This window comes from Trachinotus anak, unplaced genomic scaffold (genome assembly GCF_046630095.1).
Source record: "Trachinotus anak isolate AG129_WGS33_773 ecotype Australia unplaced genomic scaffold, CSIRO_AGI_Tana_v1 ptg000031l, whole genome shotgun sequence".
Taxonomy (NCBI): domain Eukaryota; kingdom Metazoa; phylum Chordata; class Actinopteri; order Carangiformes; family Carangidae; genus Trachinotus; species Trachinotus anak.
In genome coordinates, this window is record NW_027273882.1 from 6651981 (window position 1) to 6668072 (window position 16092).

The 16092-nt window shown below is 38.9% G+C and overlaps 1 protein-coding gene across 3 annotated transcripts; it reads right to left on the reverse strand.

The window, feature by feature from the left end:
- Positions 1-762: 762 nt before the first annotated feature.
- taf1b (TATA box binding protein (Tbp)-associated factor, RNA polymerase I, B) lies at positions 763-15538 on the reverse strand. Of its 3 annotated transcripts, none has more exons than XM_071467893.1 (17): positions 15384-15538; positions 14537-15307; positions 13628-13726; positions 13149-13236; positions 12616-12713; positions 12445-12537; positions 11484-11589; positions 10848-11016; positions 10616-10715; positions 10339-10486; positions 10055-10229; positions 9904-9941; positions 9717-9804; positions 9291-9361; positions 8105-8333; positions 6945-7241; positions 763-3227 (listed from the first exon to the last, which is right to left on the reverse strand). In XM_071467893.1, the coding sequence occupies exons 2-16, from the start codon at positions 14558-14560 to the stop codon at positions 6968-6970; spliced, it is 1800 nt and encodes a 599-aa protein (XP_071323994.1). In that variant the 5' UTR covers positions 14561-15307; positions 15384-15538; the 3' UTR covers positions 763-3227; positions 6945-6967. The 3 variants fall into 3 exon arrangements, with proteins under 3 accessions (XP_071323994.1, XP_071323993.1, XP_071323992.1); XM_071467892.1 differs by lacking the exon at positions 763-3227 and having other exon boundaries at positions 6346-7241; positions 14537-14731; positions 15159-15307; XM_071467891.1 differs by lacking the exon at positions 763-3227 and having other exon boundaries at positions 6346-7241.
- Between the last annotated feature and the right edge of the window lie 554 nt (positions 15539-16092).

The following is a 16092-nucleotide window of genomic DNA, read 5'->3' on the forward strand; positions in this document are numbered from 1 at the left end:
GCTGATCAGCCCTGAACCCAGACTCCTGCAGCCCCTGCTCCTGCAGCTCTGACAGCGTTTTCACTGTCGAGCGTGAAGTTTTATTACTTTGGAAAACTCTGCGTATAAATGGCTGCAGGTTTCTGGAAGAAGAGGAGGAAGAAAATCACCAGTCCTGTCATCGTTTCTCAGATATCCGCCTCTCAGGAAATGAAACACAGGCTGATTTTTGTATTCTGGGATGTTTTCAAGGCTTCAGCAGAGATTCATCAGATATTTGATTCTCAGAAAGTGAAAACTGTCGGTGGTAAATTTAAAAAAAGAAGCAGCTTATATAGACTGGAAACAGAGGGAAACATCTGGCTGTGTCTGAAGGAAAGTGAATTCACCTCTCAGCTCCTCTAAAGACTAAAATGAACATGTTTCATCTCGTTTGTTTCATACACACAAAAACTTAATGTAAAAAATACAATTTGTCATTTTGTCTGGTGACAAAATGTCGTTTTTTTCCACAATGTCTTCAACAAACAGAGGATTTCTAGAGATGCCAGGCAGTGATGGAAAGTAACTAAATATGTTTATTCAAGTACTGCATCGACAGAGTTTCCATTTTCTGCTACTTTCTACTTTAAGTCCAGCACATTTTAGAAGGAAATATTGTTCTCTTTCCTGCACTGCATTTATTAAACAGCAAAAACAACAACAACAACAACAACAAAATGCTTTATAAAATATGATGCATTATTAAAGATTAAAGGCTCTGCACACTCACAGGGGTTTTCAATTTTATTTAATAAAATCTGTGCACACAAATGATTTTCTTTGTGCATATACAATAAAAAAAACAAAACTTTCAGGACCTCGGGGTTCTGTAACACTCAGAGAGGACCCATTCTGCATAAAGAGCATATCTATATTTGATACTTTATGTATGTAGAGCATTTAGTATCGGTGAACTTGAAGTTTGATTTTCATTAACCCACTGTTTCCAAGGCCAACTCTCACACCTGATATAAGGTTTGTTTAGCATCTTTAAATAAGTGGGATTTGTTCTGAGAAGGTGAAACATTCTCTAAAAGATGAAGTAATAGACCTATTTCTCATGAAAGTGTAAAATATCTTTTTATTGTAAGATATTGGACATTCTCTAAAGTTTGATTGATCAATAATGTGGTTTTGCTTCATCAGATAAAAGCTTTATTCCTCCCATTAATGTTAGCGTTTTCTTTCAAACCTCAGGATGTATATTAATTTAAACTTTAGATAAATTATGCTCTATTTAGATTAGTGACATTTAAAAACATTCAAGCTGCTCTGACCATAATTCAAGTTATCACAAAAATGTGACGTTTACAGAACTCCCAAAGTCCTGGAAGTGCAAAAGATAGACATACATGAGGATTTGGTTCCTGAAAGCTCCATATAATTTATTTTTTATTGAAAACATGAAATTATTTTTCATGTTACACAATAGAAAAACATTATTGACTTAAATTGTGTCTTCTTGAGTATTTGCAAAGTTCACCAATGATTTAATCTGTTGTAAATTTCAAAGACAATTTTCTCAGATTTTGTTTATATATGATTATGTAGCAGTCAATAAACAAACAAGAAATATATGTTGGAAGACAAGAGGGAAATATCTAATTACAACTGTATACATTATAAAAGCATATTTATATGCAAATTTAAATTAATTAGATGTTTGTTTTTTATAAGGTTTTCTGAAAGCATGGGAGGGTTAGAAAATATGTATCTGTAATGCAAACATTTGACAAAATATTTCATGAAACATTTTCCTCCCACCCACAATGAATACAGGAACTTTCTTATTATTACATTTTTAACAAAGCAAAATTGAAGAACAATTAAAATTAGACAGGAACAAATTTCTACTTTATTTTATTAAGAAATTAATTCAGTGATATTTACCAGTTCATCAGAATTTACTCAATTACTGATTTTGGTTTTGTTTACTGTTTTGATCTTAATATATTTATAAAAATACAAAATATCAAACTTCTTCAGGTATTTAAGTCTCGACTTATTTTCACTGTTCAATGATGTTTTCACCGCCCACCAACCTTTAAACATTCACTGTCTGACATTAAAATACTAAGTATGAAACTGAGTCATGTGAAAAAACTATGAACATAATCAAAACCTGATAATTTAACCCATGAAGTGCACTTTTATTTTTACATTTCACTTAAAGCTATTAAGCTAAACACCTGTTACAGGTAATGAGAAGTAATTAAATAATTTAAAAATACAGATGTTCCAATCTAATTGTTTTGTGTGTGTTATCATCAGTAGTAAAAGTACATTCACACGAGTACTGTACTTCAGTAAAATGTCACTGTGTACTTCTACAAGGGAAATGTTGAACCTTTTACTGTATCACACGTATTTGATTTTTTAAGTTACTTTTCAGGTTCAGATTATTAAAACAAAATAGAATCAACAAATAAATGATGTTTTATTATAAAATAAACTGCCAATCACTTCATACAGTCATTAAAATCAAACCTCGATTTTACCAGCTGCAACATTAAAGTGATGAACACATTATTGCATCAATAATTATAATACAATGGGATATTTATTATTCTGAAACGGTCCATTCTGCATAATGAGCAGTTTACTCTTGGTACTTTAAGTATATTTTGATGCTGATACTATTCATGATTATGCTTTTACTTAAGTAGAATTTGGATTCATGACTTTTACTTGAGTATTTTTACTGCGGTATTACTTTGATGTTTTTGTTTTATTTTTCAAAATAAATGATCAGTGTTTGATTTAGCTTCAGGACAGTAAAACGCTTCATCTTTAAATTCAAAGAAGAGACGACAGCTCTAAGGTTATTCTTCTCCATCCATCGTTCCGGTTTCTTAGATGCTAGAATATAAATGATCAACACCAACAGTTTGGTGACTTTTCCTGGGGAGAGACTCTGGCGCCATCGCAGATGTTTGCTTTTCAGGAACTCTCAGTGTGCGATCTGGATGTTTTCCAGTTTTATTATCAGCAGTCTGACAGTAGCACAACCTGTTTCTAAATTAGGAAACCACGTCAGGAGGCTGTGTGTGTGTGTTTTTTTTCAACACGTGTTTTCATTTCAGGGTCTGGTAAAAGAGCCGACCAGCCAGTACCAGCTTTCTGACTACTGTGCTGGCATTTTACACAAAGACGTGTTTTTTCACAGATGATGAGTCTTTTGTCGTCTCCTGCAGCTTCTTTCTGTCCTGAAAGAAACAAAAAGCAAACGATAATCAAAACGCACAGAACGGTGAAAGGAAGAAATCTGACAAAGGTGCAAAATGAAACCTTTCTAACATCATCTTTCGTCATTACAACTAATAACAGATAGTTGCTCACAACAAGCATTATATTACTGCTTTACTCATTATACAAGCGCTCTGATTACCATAAGCGGTTCACTGCATAACGTAAATCCGCTAGTTTACAGGATTAGTGAAGTACAAAGTGCTCTAAAATAAAAGGTAAGCCTGTGTTTATTCAATTTCTTCCTAAAAGAAAAGAAAGAAAAACAATAAAAACAAACCCATTCATCTATTTTTCATTGTTCATGGTCTTGATGGTGGCAGAATAAAGATCTCTGTGTTTCAAAGAAGATGTGTGAAGTCAAACTCTGCTCTGAGCTGCACAGTGACAGGTGGAGGCAAAAGAATCGTACAACTCTTCATAATCAGAAATACTGACGATAGATCTCGCTTTCACAGTCAGTTGGACAAAAGTTCAAACCCCGCTGGAAACCATGAATCATTTTCTTCAGTTCAAAGATTCATGGCCATCAAGTTCGTTCACGTTTTCCCCTGAACTAAAACGTACGACGGTCAGTGAACGCATCACTGTTCATACAAATGGAGGTAATAGCTGGTTGTTGCATATAAAATATATGCAGAGCTTATTAAATATGAAGCTTTATTATAAATGGAACCAGTCAACAGTAAATAAAGCAGAGCTGAAACATGGACCCATGGAGCTGGTTTGGGAAGAACTGGACCTGAAACCTGCAGAGCAGCACAGGGGGAGGAAGGCTAATAATCTAATGCACCACCCCTTCATCATCATCATCTGCATCTCTGGATAAAATCTGTCACATTACATCAGCCTCACACAGACGACAGTTGTGGGGTTTTATTTTGGTGGTTGCCATGTTCGTGGCTGTTGCTAGGGAACTTTACAGCGTTGGGCATGTTGCCATGGTAATACTATAGAGAGCAGCGTTACCTCCTGTCACCTCAGTGGAGGAGGAAACAGCCTCGTGCTGCATTCACATACGACTGGTTGACTCCGGCGTCCTGAGACGACTCCTGTCCTCTGACAACCCGCGTTAGATTCCCGTCATGTGGCCTTAATGTTAGAGACTCTGCTGCTGAGGCTGGAACAACAACAGTTTTCATTGCTGCTTCATTCTTACATCAATTTCTGTACATTTTTATCAAGTAAATGCTCCAGTACAGCAATGTAAAAATACTCTGTTACCAGTATAAGTCCTGCATTCAACAGTGAAGTATCAGCAGTAAAAGTACATCGTGTTCCGGTACTTTCAGAATAAAAGCTGTAAAAACCCACAGTTCACTGCCTGCTCAGCAGCAAAGAGCAGACAGACACAGAGACCAGCTGTTGACAAAAAGGTCTTTTTCAGGGATTAAGAAACTCCCAGCTTTCCTCCAGAAATTGGAGGTAAATGAAGCCTTTAAAGTTAATGCAAACAATTCCTACAGGTTGAAGACTCACCGACCCTCTGACTGTACAGAGGCTGTTACTACACCCTCTGATGCATAACTAAGATAATACTGTCATGCAGGAAGTAGGACTGCATGCTGCTGTCAGAACGGTGAGAAAAAGACAAAGAACCAAAGGAAGACAGACATGTTGGTCAGAGCTTCATCTGGCAGCGAGATAATAAAGAACAGACGGAGGCTTCACGTGATGGAGGAGCAGCACCGTGTCCTGATTTAAACCCGGTGGAAGCAAAGCAACCTGCAAGTGACACATCTGTGCGACTGCCACTGTAGAAAGAACGCAGTGTGTTCAGCTGCTGGATGAGGCAGAAATCTAGATTCAATTAGATTCAAAAAATCTAATTAGTAATCTGTATACTTTAATGTCAGAAACACTGAAGCAATACACAAAAATGTAGGTGTGTTAAAACCATTGACCACTAGTGTGTATGTGTGCACATTTGTTTGTCACATATTTTTTATCTCATTGCTGTAATATGTTTTTTTTTTAACAGTTAAAACAAAGCTGAATCTTAAACTGGTTCATGAACAGAAATGCAGTCTTGAACTGTAATTTTTTTGTTTCATGTTGTAACTAATTAATCTAGAGACGACTTTATCAGTTAATCAGTAACTTCAATCCTAAATTAATCTGATCAACAGTGACAGATGTTCACTGTATTAAAGACGAGACATTTTATTACTGTGTTTATCTGTTAGAAAGCAATAAAAAAAAACTTTGTGTAAAATTAAAAGGAAGTTGAATCTTAAATCCTCCTGATTGTTTTTATGCCTGTTGCTTCACTTAACAATGAAATGGCTTTTTGATGAGTTCTTCTGGATACGTTGAGAAACCTGAGCTGTGTTTTCAGAAGGGAAACAATCATTAGAAATAAGTAGTTATAGATGCTATTTGCAGATTTTGATACAGGAGACAAAACAGTCAGTAGTGTAATGTTGAAGTTTCACCACCACAATAAATAAATGACATCCTGAGTTTTATATATTTTCTGAGGTGTGTGTGTGTGTGTGTGTGTGTGTGTGTGACTGCACTGTGTTCAGTTTCAGCTCTTCTCTGTGTGTGTGTCTCCCTCTGCTGCTCAGTTCGTCTCACTGCATTTTTCTAACTTTTCTTTGTCTTCAGTGTCGACAGCAGCTCAAAAACAAAGCAGGAGGAAAAAAAAGATAAAACAAGTAAAAACAACAGTTCTCACCGTGTGTTCGCTCTAACAGTTGTCACCAGGGAACAGTTCATGTGATCATTTCCTCCAAGAACGGATCCACATTTTATCACTTGTTTGTTTATGAGATTTACTTTTTTTCAGCTTTATTTTCTAATATCTTGACGTCAGACACTGAACATCTGTCGCCATCCAGATGAGTTTGGTGGAAACACGAGGTACAACAATGGATAATTTTGTTTTATCCCACAGTCAAAAACTGTGATGTTCAGTTCTGAGAAACTGGACAAAGACAAATATTTTTACTCTAAAATGACTTCACTGATTATTATAATAATTGTTTACTTTTCTGTTGATCATCTAACCAATCAACTCATCGACTTCAGCTCATTATTTTCTTGAGTCTTAAATTAACAACCAAAAGCTGGAAATTCATATTTACCACTGTGGCATTTATTAAAAATATTTCTACAATCTGCTTAGTTTGCTACAATCTGCCAAATGTCGGTGGTACGAAAACAAACAAACAGAACAATAAAATAAAAAGGCACATTTCAGAATAACTTTCAGCCAAAGCTGCTCTAAGATGCAGCGTTAACAGGGGACGTGGTTCAGTAAATACCTCTGAATGTTGCTCACAAAAAGGTTTTCATTCATTTACTTGTACTCATTCACTTGTTTTGACCAAGCTTTAATCTGCCTGGTATATTTATAAAACTTTTTTTTTTTACTTGCTGTATATTTGCTATTCTTGTTTCAACGAGGTTCCTTTAAAAAAAAGTAGAGAGAAGAAACAAGAGATGAAAGAATAATTAACACTGAACTTCACAGTTTCCTTCACAAAACACTTCAGTGTCCACGTCAGGTTTGGATTTTCTGACCTCAGGTTGATAAATGAGTGTCCAGCAGTTGACTCTCAGATGTCGGATTTTGGAGCTTCCTTGAACGCACCACCAATAAAGTTATATTGTTATATTTCTGAGCTGTAAAGACCAAACTCTGGTGATTTTCTTTTCTTCCCTGAAGTTACCTGAAGGCTTTTCATCTCGTTTCTTAAGTTTTTCGTCGTCTCCGTGACGTCCTGGCCCCAGCCCTGGTCTTGGTCCCTGTCGCGGTCCTGGTTGACTGGTGTCCTGGTGTCTTCCCCTTCTTCCTCAGCTGTCTGTTCCAGGGCATTGCGCTGCCGAAGACTCGTCTCTCCACTCGGAGCACCTCCTCGTACAGGTAGGCCGGCTTCACGTCCAGCAAGAAGGAGAAGAGCTGCAGCAGCCAGACGAACGACCGCGGCAACGTCGCCTCCACTTCCGAGTAATGACTCCCACACTTACTGTGGAGGAGGAGGAGAAAACATCAGGACAACCAGGATCTGTATAAATCCTACACAGGGGTCAAGGGTCGTGTGATGTTCAGATTTAATTAATAATGACTGATGTGAGAGACAAGCTGTTTTTGTTTGTCCCCAACATTCATCTCATTTATTCTGGGTGATAATTGAAAATCTTTCTGTATAATTTTACTGTGACACATTTTTCACATTGAGCCGTTTTAGTTCACAGTTCTTATGTTGAAATTAATCATCAGTTAAATTTAATCAAAGTCTGAGATCTGGAAATTATGATTTTGTTCTTAAAAAACTATACAACTGTTTTTTCAGTGAATTTTTCAAGACTGTGATAAATATATTAAACATTTGAAAGAAGTGATTCTCTAATATCTAGTGTTATATGTTATATATTCATTATGTCCATTAAAATCTACTGTAACGTCTCACATGAGAAATCTGACAAAGCCTCAAAATGACCTGACTGCTTGATGCTAACACTGCTTTTCATTACTTTTAATGTTTTAATGCAAATGTAACTTTTTAAAAAGCAAATATTCAATTTTGTGTTTTAATGCTAACATAACTAAATGCTAACACTGCTTTTTGCTTTAATGCAAATTATTCTTTGTTGTTTTAATGCTAGCGTTAATTTTTTAAGTGTTTGCATTATTTATTTGTTTTAATGCTGGTGTTCATTTTTTAAGTGAATCTTTTATTACCAGACTGTATTAGACTGCATCAGTTTTAACTGGGTGTACCCAATGAACTGCCAACTGTGTAGTGTATATACAGGGAAGAAATGTAAAACCCAAATAAACTGGGAACTATTTCAGCAAAAATCACGACCACCGCTCTAACAAACCTACCGGGGGTCGCAGGGTCTGAGCGCCGGATGCCAGTATGTGGAGTTAGAGGGAGTCAGGCCGTCGTTTTCCAAGATCACAGCTGTGTCCAGCTTCTGGTGGTGCAGACTGGGTCCGTCCGCTCCGACCTCATCGCCCCAACAGAACCTGAAGCTGGACGGCTCGCAGCGGGGGACGTTCACCGGACAAGAAGACAGCTTCTCAAAACAGCCCTGAATCTGCTCTGCTGTCCCTGCAGAGACACAAACATCACTGACTGTTTAGTTTCATTGAACTGTTCTGATATGTTTTAGTCTATTTACCAAAACTGAGATACAATTACATGTCATTTTAAATTAAAAAGTAACTGAACATCCAACAGTGATGTCACAGCGTCTGGAGTACACCTGTGCATCACTGCAGCCAGGTGGAGTTCAGGGGGTGTTGTGATTAACAGGCTAAAACATGGAAAAATGACCCAGACAATAAATGAGTCCGAAGCTGAAATTACATGCGACACTGTGACACCGTGTTGTGAACTCTGTCTGAAAGCAGTTTTTACCATTAGAGGTTTTTAAAACGTGGGGCGCTTGGAGGACGACAGTCGACAAGTCCACTTCTTCTCAAACTCATTACTCAGTCAAATCTGAACAAACACATTTTTGGATTCAGTGTGCCTTGTACTTCCTGAGGACATCACTGTGTCTGAAGAAAAACCTCCATGAATCTACTTAGAAGTCAGAGATACAAACTGTAGAACCTGAGTTTGGTCATGCTGGTGCACGTAATTTCATGGCTTACCTGAATGCCTCTAAGTTTTAGTTGATTGTTGCCATGGCAATCGACATCCAAAACAGCATTCAAATGTTGCATTTTATTTTCTATTATTTTCTTTATTATTATACATTACTACAAAAACCGAGTTTGGCTGAAAACTAATAGTTTAACTGGTGTTAGTGCGACCAGCTCACTAACCAAGTCTAACGTTGTCATGTTGTTGTAGGTGCAGGTCAGAGCTTTGAATATTCTCTGGTAATTATCACTATTATCTAGTTCTCTTCAGTATCACAGTAATCCAGTGATTGTCTGTACATCCATGGCTACACCACAAACAGGAGCTGATCAGCTAATTCAGCCACTACGGAGACAATTTGACTGAATGAACCAAATATAGACTTAAAAAAAAAGGTCTACAAACTCAGATTCTTACTTTTCTTTTTCATCATGACGGATTTCAACTTCCTGTTTGCGTAAAGAGGTTTCTTCGCCTTCCACCGTTTCCTGAGGATGAGAATGAGGTTAAAAAATTAGTTATGTTACAAAACATTATGGTGTTAAACAAACTCAACCAAATTCAACCAACAGCCAACAACCACCCATTAAAAAGCTTCATCCCATTACATTACACTAAACGTCTCAATTTACTGACTTCAGGTTTGTTTGATCTGTCAGATTAGGAAACATGGATTCACTTTATTCTTGTTTATTCTTGTTAAGGATTTTAGTTGTTTGATGTCTGAACTTGCAAATATCTCCAATAAGAGTCTGCTGACTGTTCCCGTGAACAGTTTACATTTATAAAACATGAAAATGTGAAGAAAGGTGAATAAACATATTGAAGTTGCTGATATCTCACCTGGCGATGTCCTGGTCTCTCCTCTGCCGAGCTTTGATCAGAGCAGCCTGCATCAGTCTGTACCACCTCCTCAGGTTAAACATGTTTCCTGAGAAAACAACAACCACAAAATTCTGACCAATTCTTGAGTGATTGGATGATGTTGTTGAGTTTTAGAAAAGAAAAAACGTGGAGGTGAAGAACCAACCTTGGTCGTCATGGACACTGGCTTCACTGGATAAATCCCTGAGAGACACAAACCAAATATTCTTGTTATATTTACCTGTAAACGTCCCACAGAGGGAAATCCGACAGGGAGAAGTTTAAAACTGTCTGTGTGTGGGGGGGGTGTCAGTTACCACTCTGTGTGATCGTTCAGGCCGAAGATGAGCTTCATGGTGACGATAATGAGGGCGACGGTTTGGAGGTCGAACCGCGGCAGGGCGGGATGAGATGTGGGGTCGAATGTGTGGAGCGTTTGATCCGCCATACCAGCGCACTCCAGCAGCTTGCAGACCCAAGGGTGGAGCTCGTCTGAGAGGAAAAAAAGAGAGAAAATCAAATATCGATCAATAATCTGTTATAATATCGATATAATCAAGTCTTGAAGGTTTGTCAGCAGTACTGCGGGTACAGGTGTTACCGGGCAGATTGGCGTCAGTCAGGTAGCGCAGGCTGAGCAGTGCCGGGTGCAGCAGACTCTGGCGGCTGATTGGAGGAAAAGCCTGAAGCTGCAGGTAGAGAACCAGAGCCTGAGCCTCCTTGTGCACCGCCCGGTGCGACGGGATGCTCTGCAGAAACATAATACATAATCATCACGCTCACAGAACACTCGAGGTCCCGCCCACTTGAACTGGTGAACTGATCTGATGGTCGATCTCACTGTCAATCAACACATGTGCAACACGTCTATATCTGACCTCGACCCTGAAGATGACGGCGTCTCTGCCGTCGAGCCTCATCTCTTCGGGCAGTTCCTCGTAGGCGTTCACGTATGGGACGTGACCCTCATACACCAACCTGAAAACAAACACATCAGCTAACTCCTCCAGGACGTTCCAGGACTTTCCAGACCTACACTGGACTTGTTTGCACTGTTTTTCAGTCTCTAATTGTCCATGGGACAACGATCCAGGTGTGTGCAGGTGTTACCTGAGCAGGTCGCTGAGCGTCAGCGGCTCGCGGCTCCAGATCAGCGCGAGGTGGATCAGAGCCAGCGTCTTCTTCATGGTCATCAGACAGTGACTCTGCTTCAGCCGAGCCGTCAGGTAGGCGACGCCGTCCACCGAGCCAGAACCCAGCGACCAATCGCTGGAGCTCTCTGTGGGGTTAAAGGAGCATTTCAGCTCATATCTGTTCTTTCTCCTCCACAGTTGATTTTTATTTAAATGTGAAACTGATATATTTACGTAAAATTAAGATTTCTATGTAGAAATCCTTACAAATGACAAGAAAAGTGAGGAAAGTTCAACACTTCTGCTTGAAAAATCATGTTTACTTCAACAGCCTCCAAGCTTCCTGTTTTTTTTCTCCATTGACACATGAGCATCAGTGAGGTCCGGCCCTGGCTGCTGTGCATCAGTGTTCACATGCAGATCAGCGAGCAGACCTCTGCTCTGCTCCAGACTTATTTAACGGTATAAAGGCGACGCTGTGCAGACCAGTCGAGATCTTCCACAACAAACTGTTTCTTCATGGAGCTGGTTTTGTGCATCACGCTCAAACATCAGGAGGCTGTGGACAAACATCTGTCCATGTAGTGTATTTTCATATGATGCGTTTCATTACCTACGTTAGATCCGGCCGTGCTGGACAGGTTTGTCTCTCCGTCCGTCTCGCTGGCAGACACGACGGACAACTCGGCCACACTCTCCGAGTCCGAGTCCACATTTCGCTGAGGAGAGACAGAGTGAGTGTAGCTCTGCAAACAGGGCTGATAATCAGCAGCATTTTATTGTTTGGGCAAATTCATATTTAGTTGACTTAAGAAGTCAAACGCAGTAAATCCAAAGGCTGCAGCAAACAGGGATTAAAAATGAGTCTTTCTGCAAATCTAATGCTCCATTACTTTTTATTTTCTCCCAGATGTTTGCCTGTCCTCCCGTGTTGAACCCTACCTTAAAAACCTCAGTGTGATATGTGACTCAAGCCTTAAGTTTGACAAGCTGGTCAGTGCAGTGGTAAAAGCTTTTTCCCCACATTGTGTTATTGCCAAAATCAAGACTTTTCTCTCATTCACACTCATCAGTGCTTTATTGTCCTCCTGCTTGGACAGCTGCAGTTCCCTGTGGACAGAGATTAGTTGGTCGTCCTGCCTGCAGGACGCTGCTGACTCCTGACTCCTGCTTCCTGAAGAGAGCCCACATTAGCCCCACTCTGGCTTCCAGTGTGGTTCAGGACTGATTTCCAGCTCTTTGTTTTAAAGCTATAAATGGGCAAGCGCCTACATCTATGACATTTTAACTCTGTATTCTGCACATAGCTCCCTCAGGTCATGTGACCTCGGGTTCCCGGCTCTCCTGCGATTCAATTCTAAGCTCAGGAGTGAACCGGCCTCTAGACTGTGGAACAGCATCCCCCTCTCTAACAGATCTGCCCGGGCCATTGATTCCTTTAAATTTAATGTTCTCTGATCCACAAATGGTTAAAAACTATGACAAATAGTTTTCACAAATCCACAAAACCCATAAACTGCGGCTCTGGTCAGTAGTAGATTAAACCGTTTTGTGTCAGGTGTTTGTGAACTCACCACTTTGAACGTGGAGCTCCTCACTGGGTTGTTGGTGTAGGCCTGTTGGCTCTTCTGCAGGTAAAGTCTCCACATCTGACACAACACCTGGTCCTGAAACAACACGTCTCCGATCAGACTGTTTCCACTCTAACTGACCCTCCGGCTTGAACGACAGGTACATGAACACACCTTAAAGTGTGGGGAGACCCCGAGTCTGAGCAGAGCGTTGGCCTGGTTCCTCAGGATGAACTGGAAACCTTCACAGACCATCCACTTCCGACCACTTTCTAAAACACAGGAAAATGATGGTTTAATTTCCTTAAGTCCAAGCTGACGTCTTCAAATGTCTGAACTGAACCCTGAAGCTGTTCAGATTAATGTCAGAGAAAGCACAAAAGCTACAAATCCTGACATTTTAGAAACTAGAACCAGAGAATATTTGGCATTTTCAATGAAAAAAATCACTTCAAATATTAAAGAATGACCTAAATTCAACTAATCAATTGATTTACTGATCATTTAAGTCGTAAATCATCCCAGTCAAAACACCAAACAGATGCTTTCATGAACAAATTGCTTCATATTTCCATCGTAGAATCACTTTAAATGCATCTGTCGTTTATTTTTCTGTCTGTTTTGAACTTTGAGATCCAGCACGTGGAGCTGAAAACATGTGCACTGTTTTAAATCCATTTATTTTGAACTGAAACATAAACACTGACCAGGCCTCTTGTTCCTGGTTCCTCTGCCGAGGGTGGAGATCCTGGTGGAGCCGGGGGTGAAGGTCAGGTCCACCACCTCTCTGGTTCTCTGAGGACGTTCAGACACAATCACACGTTGAGACAAATTCACTCTGATGATCACCTGCTGAGACTCAGTGTAAACCGGTACAGAAACACAAGGCTGCTGACCTGCAGCTACACTGCAGCCCGAGGGAAACCAGGGACTGATGGAAAAGGTGCTTTCATGTGTCTGTTTAGTAAAGATTTCTACCAGTTTTTAATTTTCATTTCTGTTGTATCCTCTTACATGTGCTGTGATGTTTTCTCTGCTTTCAGTTTGTCGTGTTTGTTTAACATCAACCTGCAGATGAAAACTACCCTTTTGATGTGTGTTGCCCCTAATAAATGAATAAATAAATAAATGAATAAATCAATAAAACAGAGTTATTATAGCTGATACTGATGCTGCTGTTGTTTACCTCGATGACGTTGTGGCAGGATCTGCAGTAGAAACGACCCTCATCTGAAATCCCCCAGTCCACAGCTGAGCACTGAGCACAGGGCTCCCTGAACCCGGCCTACACACACACACACACACACACACACACACACACACACACACACACACACACACACACACACACACGATAAACATGTACAAGAACATACAGTATATAACAGGTACAGTTTATCAGTTAACCATTAAATTAAGCGTAATTAGGAAAAATATCTATTGAATTTGTTTGTTTGATAAAACTACAAGTTTTAAAAGTTAAATATAAAAGAAAGAAAAAGAAAAGAACTAAATAATTTTATTTATGTAGTTGTATTAATATCCATAAAGCTGATGATATTTTAGTAGAATCTTAACATAACTAAGGAAAAATGACAAATAAGAAGTTGCTGTGGAATATTTGCAGCCTCTGTAGCCAAGACCTCATTAATAAAATTGCTTTTTTTTTTTTTTACTTGCTGATTAGAAACAGTAAATAATTCTTCAAATTGGCTATAACGTTTTTGTGATGTTTTGGCGACGTTCGGCAACCAATTGAATATTTATTTCGGTAGAATTTCAACGTTTATTCGGAATGAAAACTGTGTACATTAAAGTTGAACACGGGGTTGTATCTGAATACGTTTTCTTTTGAGGTAACAATTGTTGCCGATTGTTAAATTACCTCCTAGATTTTAGTAAAAGTGTGTAAAACCGTGTTGAAAGATGTTTTTTACTTCGTGAGAGGCGCAAGAAGAACATATAAAACGAGCAGATTACTGAACGGAGTTCGGTGTTAGCTAGCTCGACGAGCTAACACCGCGCATGTCCATACAGTGATGAAGCGTTAGCTAGCGTTAGCATCTGTACCCGAGTACCAGGGAAACTTATTTACCGTGTGTTCATCGTCCATGCTCATTTCGACAGAACCGGTTTAAACTACAAGTTGTACATTTGGTCTGTAGTTCCTCTTCAGACCCGTCACCGGCTCCACGCGGCGGGTTTGTTTGGGTTCGCTTCTTCTTCGGTGATTTCCGGGAGGCGGGGCTCTGCGGGGCGCTCTGCTGCCGCCCTCAGTCTGAGGAGAGAACTACAACTTCCTCTGCTCAGAGCAGCGACACCAAATCTGCTCTGTAACTTCACATTTTTTAGAAACATCATTTGGACTTTATCTCTAAAAGCCAATAATAATGATGATGATGTATTTCTCTACATCAGCCTCATACTGACAGAATCCATACAAAGATCTGTGATCTGTGTTATGTTCATGCACATAGAACTGAATTTATATTTTTCTCATGAATATATGAAAAACAAAATGCCTGCCATTTTATCACGACTGGCTGCTCGGAGTATATCTTCATCTATCTAGACACATACCAGAATAATTAATTAATTAATTAATTAATTAATTAAACAAATGACATTTGCACAAACACATTTCCTGCCCTCTGCAAGTGTGAAGACAGGAAATGTCACCTCTACAGTCAAAACACAAAATAACATGAAACACACACATTACATGTCAGTGCTGTACTCAGGTTCTTGGTGTGAGTCCACACTGATCAGCCTGAGCTGCAGTTTCTTCTCTCTGCTGCATCAGCGGACAGACTCCTGTGTTTCCAGCGTGTGAGCCTGGCTGTGATGTTGCGGCTCGGTGTATATGCTGTAGTGAAAGCGGATTAGGATGAGATCAGATGTTATAAATAGACCTGCCAGATGTCTCTGTGTTGTTCTCTTACATAAGACAGAGGACAGACGTGTGTCCCCTCGACCTGCTTCACTTCCTGGTGGTCGTGCAGCTTTGACAACATCACTAAAGAAAATCACGGTCAGTTTTAAAGTGTTTGTTTCTGGAGCCTTTCGGATTCCAGCGTGTTTGACCAACCCGGTTGTAAAGTTTGATACAACACAAACACAAGACAACGACGGATTTTCAAAATAAAGTTGATCATTTAAACGATGAAAATGTAAAATCTGGAGGATAAAATACTGTATTATTAGACTTTAACATATGTAAATCTGTAAATACTTTTACTCTCTCAAACACAAATATTCAGTATTACCTTAGTTTCGTATTGTTTTAGAATTTATGTATTTTATCTATCATCTTGTTTTTTCCTTGGGAGACTTGGACTTAGCATTTTACTTTTTTTGTAATTGTACACTATAAAGTAATTATTTGAGTAATTAATTATTTTGATTATTATTTATTTTGTTCAATTTATTATTTTAGTTTTTTGAGAAGGGCTTGGATTTATTATTTCTTTTTAAAATTTCATTATAATGTAGGTTTTATTCATTTTATTTTGTATGTATTACACTGTATTTATTTCATGTATTAATATTATGTTATTCTGTATTATATTTATTTTTTATGCACCTATTTATGTTTTTTGTTTTGCAGTCAATCTATGTATGAACTCTTTATGCAAATACAAATTAATTAAT